The following is a 13,953-nucleotide window of genomic DNA, read 5'->3' as shown; positions in this document are numbered from 1 at the left end:
ATACATTGTACACACCTATGTTTTTATTGAAATGGAATTATTACTTTATACAAGATGCATTTAATAATGTATATCACTTTTGTATATTAAGATTTAATATTGTAAAAATTAGCAAAAAGGTGAGTTATTTAACATTTTATTAATTTTATAATCCCATTAACAAAATTGACTAGTTTCAAAACAATTAAGCAAGTTTAATATGTGGCTTTGTTTCCTATTAAATATTTTAAAAATGTACCAGAAAAATTTGATTCTATCTGGTGCCATATTTTGTAGTTTAAACATTAGCTCATATATTTCGCTCTCCACCTTCATAAATTTTAAATAATTGAAGTTATTCAAAACTTTTCATAAATTCCTGAAATTATCATTTATATTAAAAATTTTTATAGTTTAAAATCACTAAGAATTCATAATTATTATTCCAATGACTCACCTCAAACATAATTCAACCGCAATTCAACAAAATTTTAAGTCGATTATAAATTTAAAAATGAATATTAATAGACATTAACCTTTAACATTTTTGTATAGTTATGAATTCAAGTATAGTTCACAAATCATATTATTTTATAATAATATTTAAAGTAAAATTATTCTGAAAACCAAAAAAAGCTTTTAAAAATTTAAAAGTAACTAATTTATATTATAATCCCTAAAATTTTTATAATCTTCAAAGTACTGAAAATTGTTGTTCTAAAAACACTCATTACTTATTCATATGAAATCTCATGGTTTTAAAAAATCGCATGTAAATGTATGTATATGTATGTGTATAATATTCTTTCTTATTATAATACTCCAACATTCAAGTATGCTTAAATTACATGATTATTAAATTATTTTCATCACTTTGTTTGTTAATGCTATTGTAAAAATAAGTTTTACGTTAATGGCTATTTTATGTTCAATTAAGAGTTAAAAGTTCATTTAAACTAATATAGTAGTTTTGTAACTGAATGATATGCATAATATATGTACATAATTTTCCCAACCAACAATTTTATGACAGAAAGTTCAAAATTTTTTGGTGCTCCTGGGCTTTTAATTGACAATGCTTAGAATTTTAAACCCTTTGATTTTTACTATTTAAATAATTCAATTCTTCAATATTGACAAGAGTAGACCAATTAAAACCAGTTAAACTCATATATGTTCCTGTATTACGTACAATAAATAATCGAATCACACAACTATAAGCATATAGACCCATTTTTGTGTAATATTGAATATTATTTATTACATAAACGAAAAATGTGATTTTATAAAATTTCTACTATTTACATTTTAAAACATTAACAAAAGAAATGTGACACATTCTCCAAAAATATTCATGTAATGTTTATCCTAACGATATGCAATAAAATTTAATAATTCAAAATTATTATTATTGTTTGTTGGGCTAGCATATAGCTATTCAAAGTTATTCATTATCCATTCAATTTATGCAATGACATTTAATTTAATTATAAAATTTCCGAAATCTATAATCTTAACTTCTAAGAAAACTGATTGATTACAATATTCTAAGTGGAAACAAATTTATACGTTGCATATACATACAAATACATATAGTTAAGTTTACAATAAAATGTCATATTAAGCGACAATAAATTGGAATCTAACCAATAAAGCTCATTTTGCTCAAAAAAAACAAAATTCATTTTTAAAAAATTGAAATGCAAAAAGAAGCCATAATTTTTGCATATCTTCAGGATTAAAACAAAAATTAGCAAAAAAAAAGCATTGACATAACCTTCGGAATCGACAATTAATTATCTCAGTTAAGATAAATAACTGTAATGAAAAATTATGGGAATTTTATGGACGAGCACACAATCAGACCAGGTAGAAAATGGCAGACTAAACTAATAAGTAGACTGTTTTTCGTAATATTGTTAGAAATTTGATAAAAATGTGCTAGTTAGTATGTACATAATAATACAATTTTGTATAGTGCACGAATATCGTAATCAATGTAAACGATACTTTAAAAAGAGGACATAAAATTGTTGCAATAGCAAGAAGAATAACAAAAAATAAAAAAAAACTAATCACATGGAAGTATTAAACTCGTTACTATACATACTACATACTACTTTTAAACTCAACAATCCACTTTATCAAAGAAGACACTCAATCAACTTAAATTTTATGTCCTGTCTGTGATTATATATACATTCAATATATATGTACATAGATTACATATATGGTATATAAAGTAAAAACTATAAAAATAACATTCTACAGCTTACTTTTGTAATAAATATACGAGTATACATATATAAATGAATATAAAAGAAAAGTATGTATATTATTGCTCTTGAAACGCGCATAAATTTTATATTGTACCACAACGTTTCTTTTATCCTTTCTTTATTTTTACACTTTTATTACATTAACATACACATACGTAATTTGTAAAAGTATATAATATATATATTTAATTTATTCTGTAATTTTTTGTTTCTTTATTTTTGTTTTTCATTTCTAGTATCTCTCTATCTTATTCACTTACTCTTCTAATATAGCACCTAGCTATATAAAATATAACACTAAATATTGATGTGAAATATTTGCATCTGTTGCTTGTGCGATTATTTGTATTTATGTTTGTTCAATGCTGTTTTGAATACTTAATAGGATATTTGGCAGAAAATAAATGTAATTTAAAAAAAAAAAAAAAAACGAAAACAAAAAATTAGTGTACAAAAAAAAATTACTGATATTAAGAATTTTGGTGTATTGAAAAATTTGGTAATGGCATAGAAAAACAATAATGTGAAAAATGTTACCAAAAAAAAAATGAAAGTAAGCACTTCGAATGCTACTTGGCTATGAATTGATGATAATAACGTGATGATTTTCGTATTTTTTTGTTTTTTTTCTAAATTTTATGGTAGAAATCTTACATTTTGCAGGAAATTATTTTTCATCATGGTACAAATATTTTGTCTTTTCTTAACATATTTTTGTTTTGAAGTAAAATATAGCTATAGGTAATAATTTTGAATTGGTTTTTGGGTTTTTTTTTTAACTTTTCGCAAAAAAAATTCCAGTGAAATAAAAAATTCAAAATATTTTTTTTTTAAAAAATTCCATAAAAATTCTTATTAATAATAAGAGATTGCTCATTAAAATTTTATTTTATATTTATTTTAATATGAAAAGAGCAAAGGTTTTGCGTTGGTAGGTTCATAAACTAAATACCTATACATAAGATGTGCACAGTAAAAATGATTGTAAATATTGATAAGAATAAGAACTAAAAACTGCCAACTTGCATAAATCTAACTTTATTATTCTAACAAATATTTAAAATTCGTTTTGAAATTGTATGAGAATTATCCGAACTTGTGCAGCCACTCCATTAAAATTTTCATAATATCACGGGAATATAATTGAGCACACCCTTACAAAGTATGATATTAAAATCTCTGTTAGTTTTTAAAATATTTAAAACAACCTCTTTGAGTTGTATGGCAGTTACCCGAACCTGTCGCTCGTTTTGGTCCAATTACAATAACTGCCGTCGTTGGCAGAAAAGGAATAACTTGTAAAATTTTGGTGCCGATTTCGTTATTCGCTTTTGGGTTTTCGTGCAATCATACAGACGGGACAGACAAACGTCCAAATAAACGTCGAATTTTGCACTGAGCAAGAATATACATAATGTCCATTCCGCGGACAACTCCTTTAAGTAGATGCAAACTCCATACCAAAGTTAATATTCTCTTTATGAAGGTGTAGGTAGAGTAAAAGTAAAAATTCTAATTGCGTTTTTGATTAAAAATTGGGATACTTATAATTTTAATTGAAAAATTTGAAACTACTTATTAAAATAGGTAAATGACGTACTCTAAGTATGTCAGTTTGTATTCTATATTATATTATATACTTTATAGTTTTTACTTAGTAAGAACTACTTTTTTTGAGTAGCGTTGCTTTCAAATTTAAATTGAAAAATTGTAATTACAAATATTGTGTAATTACAAATATTGTCTTGTGTATATCACTATTAACAGTATACATAAGGTTTTAGTAAAACAATCACATATAATACAATATTTCACAAGCCAGGATTTTTGATATTCGGCGATATCATTAAAGCGATGTTATTGAAGCGATATTGTAAAACAGTCGAATTTTTCGTTCTTTGTTCCTCTCCTCGGTATTGTTCGGTATTAAAATTTTATCTTACTTAAAAACATTCTTTTTTTTTACATCTCTCCAATTAATTTATAAAATATGAGAGATACTATATTAAAAAAAATTAGTAGAACAATATAAAAGAACAATTCAAATGTACCTGCATAACCTTTATAGCTCGCTCAAATTTAAAAATGCAATTTCAAATGGTTGAATTTTTCCAAATATTTTTCATATTATTTTCTGATTTTAGATTAACAGAAATAAATTAAAAAATTAATTAAATTATTATTTAATTTGAATCCAAAACAAAAGGAAAAAGATATTCAAATGTGAAGTATAAAATAATTTTTAATTAATAAAATTTATTAATTGCTTTATTCTCAAACAACTGTGCTAATTAATTTCAAATTTTGGAAAAATTCAATTTATAATAATATTTAATTTTTTATTATAAATTAACTTAAAATTTAATTATAAAAAGTAAAATAAAAGAAATAAAATATAATTTATGCTCAAAGCAAATCATATGTGCACTTTCTTAGAAAATTCATTCAGTACCTACACACCAATCAGCTATGTGTTCATTCCACACACACCCATTTTAAAAAATACATATTATTTATGCTCAAATATACGAAAAACAAAAAGCAGTTCCCTGTTTTTCTTTTCAAATAATAAAATATTCACATAATATCCTGAAGGTTAACTGGCAAATAAAAAACAAAAAAAATAAATAAAAAAGACGAGAAATAATGAAAAAATACAAAAAAGAAAATTCTTTTTTTTGAAAAGTGTATAAACATAAAAGAAAGTTTATACCATCTGCTTTTCTTGTCCTTAAAATTTATCCTTTTACATATTATATTTAACATATATTTTACAAATATTTTACGTTATATTAATATATGCATTATATATTATGTAAATTACATATTATATGCACTGTATACATAAAAACAAACCTTTAGTAGTATAATGTCTTAATATATTTTATGTTTAAAGGTTAATGTATGGGTTAAATTTCAAGTAAACATACGGTTTCAGTCTTGGTATATATTTGTAAAAATAAAAGTAATAACGATTTTAGTATTACTTTACATATTATTGATAACACAATGGCTGATCTATTAAGTATAACAGTTGGAGTTTCATGTATATGCTCTAGTTCATTCTTTGCAACCGATCCAGTGCATTCTTTGAGTAATTTTTAAAATATATAAATTTACAATTCGAGACAAAAGTTAGAGAGAAAGGTGAATTTTCTTTTCATGGATCTTTGTTTGATAAGGATTAGGTGAAGGGGATCTTGTTCTACACGAAATTTCCATATAAAATTTTATTTTAATATTTCATCAATTTTTACAATTTTAACGTTACACCCTATATTTCTTTAATATTGCGTGTGTTGTGAAAAATACATAAATAAGCACATAGTTTTTTCTTTATCTCAATTATAGAAAACAATTTCACCTTTATTTAACATTCACCTTGATTTCGATATTCTTAAGATAAACTTTTCGGATCTTAAACAAAAAAAAAAAAGAAACTAAGCAAATCAAAATAGGAATTTTTATTTTATCCTTCGTATTTTTCTTATTTTATTTTATTTATTTTTTTTTTTTTCAAATTTTCTTATGTTTATTTTATTTAATATTTATTGTAATATAGGATACTGAAATCCTATATATTATTATTCTTCGAAATACTTCTTGATTCTATGCATACGATAATTCTACATATTTAGGATTTCGTATTTCTAATATAATTTTTTTTCTATAATGCTATTGATAAGAAACAAAATAAATAATATATATTATAGACGGTTCAGAATATACAATATTATTTCTATAATAAATATAGATTACTTATAATATTATCTAGATATCGTATAATATATTAATTTCTCAAGTTGCTATTTGAATATACCAATATGATTTTATATTATCATTTGAAAAATAAGATCAATTTATTTCGAGTTACATGTAATATCTCAGTATAATCTAAATGAAATTTATCAGAAAGCTTAGAACCTGTCGTAAAAACAGTACACCTACATATATAATTTTAAAATGGTTTCAAATATTTTTTTATCTTGATTTAAAATGTGAGTAATCGAAGATGATATTGTAGTTGAATTTCGTTATTTTTGTTAACATTTTCTTCCACTACTCTTTTAATAACATATTTAGTACATGTATTTGGTTATTGCATACTTCTAGGATACATTAATTAATGAAGTTATTTAAATAATTTCAACTTTCTATCTTCAAGAAAGTGCAAATGTTTTGTAAACATGTACACGGCCGGACGGGCGGTTGAACGGATTTTTTGGAAAAGTACTGAAAACGAAGCATTAACATAATTAGGGAAACTATATTAAGTCAGTTAAGATGGACATTACAGCTTTTGTAAGGAAGCATCTTTTTTGAATTTAATGAAATATGGAACAGCTGGAAATCACGATTAAATAAGTTACGGGAATAGATTATAATATGTGAGGGGAAAAAGTATTTGTTATAATCTCTATAAACTGTTAAAATTTAAGATTTTTATAATTTGCCATCTAAAATAATTCGAAAAATTTTAATGTAAAATAACGGTAAATTTCGCATTTTGTTTGAATATAAAATTGATTTCGCATTTTGTTTGAATATAAAATTTGTCAATGACATGCGATATAAATTTGCCGATTACGTAAATTTTTTAGTGCGAGAACAGCCTATAGTTACCTAACTTCCGAATTTGTTTAACTTGTAGGTTTTTTCCAATTTAAATTGAATACCAAAATACATAAAAAATTATTTGAGTTTTATTTTATTATTAATATTTTTCGTTCTTACCAACCGCATAGCATACACTAAGTGAAATTATATGATGCCATAAATATTGCACGCCGAATTTCCAAAAAAGAACGTAACCAAACTCTTTTTACAGAGAAAATGTCTGCTTGTCTGTGCAGATGAGTATCTAGAATAAAAAAATTAACATATATCGAAAATGAGACGGTTTGATTAACTTTTGGGATATATCAGGTTTCTTTTATAAACTGTGAATGTTATAAAATTAAAAGTTTATAAAAGTCAAATAAATTTAATTTCTAATCTGCATATATGAAGGAAGAAGGATATAATTAGAAGGATTATAGCAATATTTGGAATAAATTGTCTCTTTTTTTATATTACCTCCGTTTTGTAACACCGAAATTAGCCAATTTAAATCAAATAAATTTTGTAGAAAAACCCGAAATTTTCACAGAAAATAATTCAATTTTAACTTTCACTTTTTATCAACTCATCAAAGCAAAAAAATACTATAGAGTTTGAGTGAATTATTTCCTATATTATTTTGCAAACTCATAAGCTTTTACATTTACATATTTGACGAGATTTGTTTGACTATTGTATATAAATTTAATAAAATCTACGATCCCACGCGTTAGGCTATATATCAAACATAAATTTGTCTACTTGTTCTTCTATCTAATTTATGTTTTTTTTTTTCTGAAACATTCTATTTTTAGACATTAATTCTTGTGTAAGGATCAACTAAAAAAAGAAAACATTTTTTTTTTGTAAATTTATATTGCAAACTTTTTTACGTTATGACACCAGTTATTTTAGTTTATTTTAACTTCCTATTTTTATAGATTTAAGAAAAGTAAATATTTTAATAAATATCTTATATTTATAAATTTTATACCTACTTTAAAATCATAAAAAAAATATAATTTTCTGGAAATTCTAAATTTGTTTTATCTCACATAAGCACTATTTGTATATAATAATATTAACACACGCATTTGTTCGCAAATATGAAAAAAAACAATACAGGGTAGGACCACGAATAAAGAACTTTATATTACATTGGTTTATTGGTGATGTTAAACCAAGTAAAAAATTAGGATATAGGCAGTTGCCCAGTTATTTGGGGCTTTCAAAAATGATTTACAAGATTCTACGAGGGTTTTGAACAAGTTGTCTCTAATTCGAAATCTTGTAAATACATCGAGAGACAAAGATAGATGGACTCGAATTGTCATTCGATCTATAATTAATGGAAAATTTTAACTCAATCAAAAACGCACCTGGGTGGTTATAACTTTCTTAAACTAGTCAAACTAACTAGCAGTAAGTTCTGCTCAATCTTGTTTTTGTGTCTATATTTTGTCAAGGAATTCACTGAACTGCGAGATTTTTTATTTGTTTCAGTCTTTCTGTGCTAATACTGTTTTAAAAGTCTGACTCAAACGCGCCTTATATTTTGAGGCACACTTCCTTATTTCATCACTTATTTAAGTACATAAATCTGAAGTAGTATTAAATTTTTTAAATAGTATTATAAAGAATTATGTGATTATAGTCATATCTTTAACAATATATACATTCCAATTTTGTGAAGTCAGGGTGAAGAACATAAATTATCAATTTTTATAAGTGGAATTTTTATCAATAAGAAATTACATCATATTTGCGCATTAAATAATAATGTTTTCAATCTTTCAATAAAACGTCTAAATTTAAGCGTTTATAAATTTTTTGTAGCAAAAAGTATCAATAATTTAACGTGATTTTTATTTTTTAATAAATATTACAGGCTGGTACACCAACAGATTTTTATCAACGTGATTTAAGATCACCTCTCCTAACAAAGTCAGCATATCCTTTAACATATCAACAAAATTTTAATTTACATAAAAATAATTATGATTTAAATCCCATTAGAAATAGTTTATATAATTTAAATTTTGATGAAAATGATGATGAAGATAACAGTAATAATGATGATAATAATAAAATTAATACTGATGATAATTATATAAATAACAATAATAATAATAATGTTGATGATTCAAACTATTCTTATGACTTAAGTATTTTGGGTAATGAATATCAGGGAAATCAGTTTAATCAAAAATCATTATCAGAAATAGAAGCAGCAGTAGCAGCAGCAGCAGCAGCAACAGGAGCATCATTAAGAATGGATGAATTACAACAAATTCGTGATTTAACAGAGTTACTACAACAACATAAAAAAGAAATATCAAAAGAATTTTTAAATCGTTTATTTTATAACAACAATCGTAAAATTAATAAACCTAATTTTAAAAATAATAATTAATTAAGGTAAGTGATATTATTTAAATTCTTCAATATTTTATTTCAACTGTTTTAGAAACTTGAACAAAATGTTGAACTTAAAATGAATAATACGAAATATGTGGTTATGATATAAATGCGTTAATGATTTTTATTTTCATATTATACACAACAGCTACTTGTATATAAAATTTTTGAAGATCACCATATAAATCACCATCTAAATCTACTTTCACATTCGGATATTTGACACAAGACCTCTAATTATTGTTGAGCAATACACCTTTTTTATATAAAACCCGGGTGCAAAAAAACAAACAGACCTACGACTATAGGTCTACGATGCTTATCTTTGTAAAACAATTTACTCATACTGGAGTCTACCATGCTCCAATTTGTAATATCGTAAAAATTTTTATAAATATGAAATAACCATATAACCATGCCTGCAATATCAATCCTATTTCTTATTCGAAGTCATTTATAATCACAAGAATACAAAGTCATTCATAATTTATCAGAACAAAAATGAAACACAATTCATTTATCAGAACAAAAGATGCTCTGTGTAAATTTCAAATGGCACTAGAAGGAAGTTTTCCTCTCCTCTCCTGAGACAAAAAGCAAATTTGAGAGAAAAAAATTATTTATCTTTCTATATTAATGTTCTATAAGTTCCCAATAAAAAAAAGCACTAAAATCGAAGTGCCTTACACTGGGATCTTCAGAGCCCAAAGCGACTTTAAGACTATTTTTTGAGTATTTTCGTAAAAAGATGCTTACCGTTTGACTAATAATAAAAACGAAAATTTACATACACTTCTCGAATCGTCTACAATAACTTTGAAAGAGATATCAATAAATTAAATTCTGTTGGAGTCTACCAGATGCCAGTGTCAGTATTCCGGTTTAGTATTTTCTTAATACCTCTTAATAAAAGCTTGGCCACATAATCATGTTTTTAATTTTTTGACAGTTTTTAAATTCTTATAACCTTAAGACAAAAACAAAATATTTATAAAAATTTAACAGTGAATAAATTTTTAAATCACTTTATAAAAAATACAAGATAAATATTTACAATTAATAGTCGATTAAAAAGATATGAAGGTCAGGTTAAAAAAAAAATACGTTGAAAATGTCATGGACATTTTGTCGCTAAATATTAATATGTAGTTAGTAAAATTTGAAAAATTATCCATACACTGGAAAAAAAAAAATTTTTTTTTTATATCAACACATTCATATACGAAACGCTCATATTATGTTCTTATTTATAAAAAAAAAATCATCATTCATCATCATTCTTAAAATAAAAGATAAACTACTACGCCATACGCTCATTGGTATATATAATCTGGATCTATCGTTCGTATATCAATGACGGCATATTTATAAAAATGTGTAAACTTTAGCTTATTTTTTTTCTGTTCTTTTATTTTTGCTTGTTCCTCTTTAAAAAGGATCAAAATAATTCATAAAAATAACAATATAGAGTATGTGGCATCATCATTTTATATCAAAAAATTCTAGTATATTATGATATATATGCGGTATCAAGGGAAAAACTGACAAGTCAAGCTGGTACAGTCAATTTGTTACATAAAAATTTATATTGGTGAAACAGAAAGCAAAAAAAAAAAGAAAAAACAAAATAGAGAATATACAAAATCATTCGCATAAAATTAAAATAAGAAAATTTTATATAGAATTATATGTAGTTGTTCTTACCGACCATTCAAATTTATTTCCGTATAACAGTTATTCGTGTTAGAAGGCATAATTTTGTTTTGAACCTAATGAAATTAATTAAAACTTAATTACCTAATTGGTAATTCTGCTTGCTAAAAAATAAAATTGAAAAAAACCATAATTTTCAAAGCTTGCTCGTATTTACGAGTACGTATTTTTTTATTTTTATAGATATAAGCTTCAGTATATCAGTTTTAACTCTTTGCCAGAGTGAACGTTTCCAAGAGTTTCCAAGAGTTACTTGTAGACTGCCATATGGCTTCATGTCATTTCAACTTCTTTTTTTAAGAATTGGCTCTACTATAAAAATGATCTATGTTTTAGTCAGTACAATATTCAATACTGAAGCTATTGAATATTTTCTTATATTATTATGTTGAAGTTATTTGGAAGTGACAAAATAATTTCACCAAAATTAAACAGTATTTATAACTTATTTAATTGTTCTGGTAAACTTTCGTCAAAATATTGGTGAAAATTAAAATTATTTTTTTATGATTTTACAAAATTCGTTTGAAGAATATAAAACACATATAAGAGGCACGATATCAAAGGGTTTACAATCAGTGTCATAGCGCTTAGAGCAAAATTTTTCATTGTAAACACAATTCTTTTGATACACTCTTTAATGAGGTGCCCATAAATCTAACTACCTACATATGTAGATAAAAATTTATCGGTACAGTAATTTCGAAATTTTGGTCAAAACAAAATCTTTCCAAATATACATATAAAATTATTGGTATAACCCAAATTGTAAAAAATTTTTATGTTATAACAAAAAAGGTTTAGATATTATTTGTGGTATACAATGTTATAAATTTGGTCGTAAATAATGGTACAAAAATCTTTCAATTTTATTTCTAAAATAATCTTTTTTTTTGTTTTTTGGTATTGTTTCTCTTTTGTTCATTTATTAAATGTTCTATCTATACTATTGTAATAGTTTTCCTTTTTCTATTTTTATATTTATATATTTTGATTTTATGGCGGCAACTCTAACGAGTTTATTTAATAATGTCACGTTCAATGTATTGATTTTTATAATTTTTGCTCTTTTTTTGGGGTTTTCGTTTTTTATTTGGTTGGGTTTTATGATAGTAAAAGATTTTTAAGGATATTCGATGAATGTATTAAAATTGTGGTTAGAAAAAATAAATTTCTGATCAATTTTCCACATATATGTACATACATAGTAGTAGGTATATAATATTAATATTATAATACAATAGTTATATATATACCATAAAATAATATATTAATGAAATATTCTAGATGTTTGATTGTATACATAATAAATATATATATACATATTTACATACAGAAAGAATAGAATCAAATCATCGGGTTTAAAAAAAATAGACGTGTTACTGATTTTGGATTTTGATTTTTTGTTTGGTATTTTTTCGTTTCCTTTTTTTTTTCGTTTCTCTGTTCTCTATCTCATATTAAAATTTCAATTTTGTGAAATTTCAGATTTTCACTTTTGTGGTAGATATATATAATATCCCTTTTTTTTGTTTTGTTTTATTTTATTTATGTTTTTTTTATATTTTTCATGTGATATTATGACGTGAATGAAATTCTCAATTATCTGCAGATTATATTATAAGAATTTTGTAAATTTTTGTTTTTCATTGAAGAAACACATAAAATAATCATTTTTGTGTGGGATTTTTATATAAACAACAATAATAATGATTATTTAAGAGAGAAAAAAAAAACTTAGGTCCCTATAATATAGCATGTATTTTTTTTTTATTTTAAAAAGTAATAATAGTGAATTATAAATATTGCTGTATTTTTTTTTTATTTTATATCATGTATGTATGTATCAGCATTTTACATAAATTAATGTCAAATCATTGAGAAAATTCATGCACTTCATTATTATTCGAATTTTATATTATTCTATATACATATGTACTCATATATAAATATATTTGGCAACATTTCAAATATTAAGAATTGATTTTACTTAATTCTTAATGTCATTAAAAGTATATTATTTTTTTTTTTTTTTCAAATCACTGTAGATTTGTGCAAAATTTTTTACCCCGCAATATTATTGATAAATTTAATAACTGCGTTTTCTTTTCAACTCAAATGGCATACAGATTATAGAAATTATAAAAATTTTCAAATTTACCTTTAACTTAGTATCTTTACGATATTATGAAGCAAAAAAAAATAATTTATGATGAAGCAGAAAATTCATTGCATACATAAAGTATTTTTGTTATATCGTAACGAAATTGTATTTAAATTCTTTAATAAAAACAGTTTTGCAGTTTATTATAAAAATAAATATTTAATGTTTATATAAGCAAGCATAATCATTAACTATATTTAATAGTATAAATTTTTATTCTCCCAAAAACAAACCTATGTTATAAACAACGCACTACGAATAAATTTCACGCGAAATTTAGCAAAATCAGCTGTAGAAAATGTTGCATTTGTTTAAATTATGTACATATGCTTTAAAACTAATATAATTTGTGTATAAATAAATATTATATTATACCATAGTATTGCTTCGCATAAAGGTACACAAATATAAGCAATTCAATATAAGTCTCCTAAAATTTTTAATATAATTTCATTTATTTAATATTCAATAAATCGTCGGTTAAGAAGCAGAAAGCATTAAGTCAGGAAACTGAGTTTTGAATAAATTCAATTTGAAAAAATCGTAAAATTGTAAAACTAATCAATTAGTATAATGGAATTGGTCTCTTTAATTTCTGGATTTATAAACTATATTCTGGATTTGCATGATTTTTTGCCACAACAAAGATTATATTACTCGTATTCTGATTTAATTCATCTATGAAATCCGAATTCTCAAAAAATGCACTTAGTGCTTTCTGCCTTTTAACCGACGAAATTTAAACCCAGCGAAAACCCATTTTACTTTATAAATATTCCAAAATATTGGAGAGTTAATTTT

At 23.8% G+C, this 13,953-nt stretch overlaps 1 protein-coding gene across 1 annotated transcript in view; it reads left to right on the top strand.

Annotated features, from left to right (window-relative positions):
• Positions 1–13,953, top strand: part of LOC129614077 (bromodomain-containing protein DDB_G0270170) — a 95,498-nt gene that overhangs the window by 67,337 nt on the left and 14,208 nt on the right. Inside the window, exon 6 of the mRNA XM_055528464.1 lies at positions 8,746–9,275. Coding sequence (XP_055384439.1) covers positions 8,746–9,270 — 525 coding nt within the window. The 3' untranslated portion in view covers positions 9,271–9,275. The remainder of the gene's footprint in view (positions 1–8,745; positions 9,276–13,953) is intronic.

This window comes from Condylostylus longicornis, unplaced genomic scaffold, assembly GCF_029603195.1.
Source record: "Condylostylus longicornis isolate FDR11 unplaced genomic scaffold, ASM2960319v2 ptg000100l, whole genome shotgun sequence".
In the NCBI taxonomy this organism is placed as follows: domain Eukaryota; kingdom Metazoa; phylum Arthropoda; class Insecta; order Diptera; family Dolichopodidae; genus Condylostylus; species Condylostylus longicornis.
Note: the sequence above shows the minus strand (reverse complement) of the source record. Positions and strands in the feature narration are given on the sequence as shown.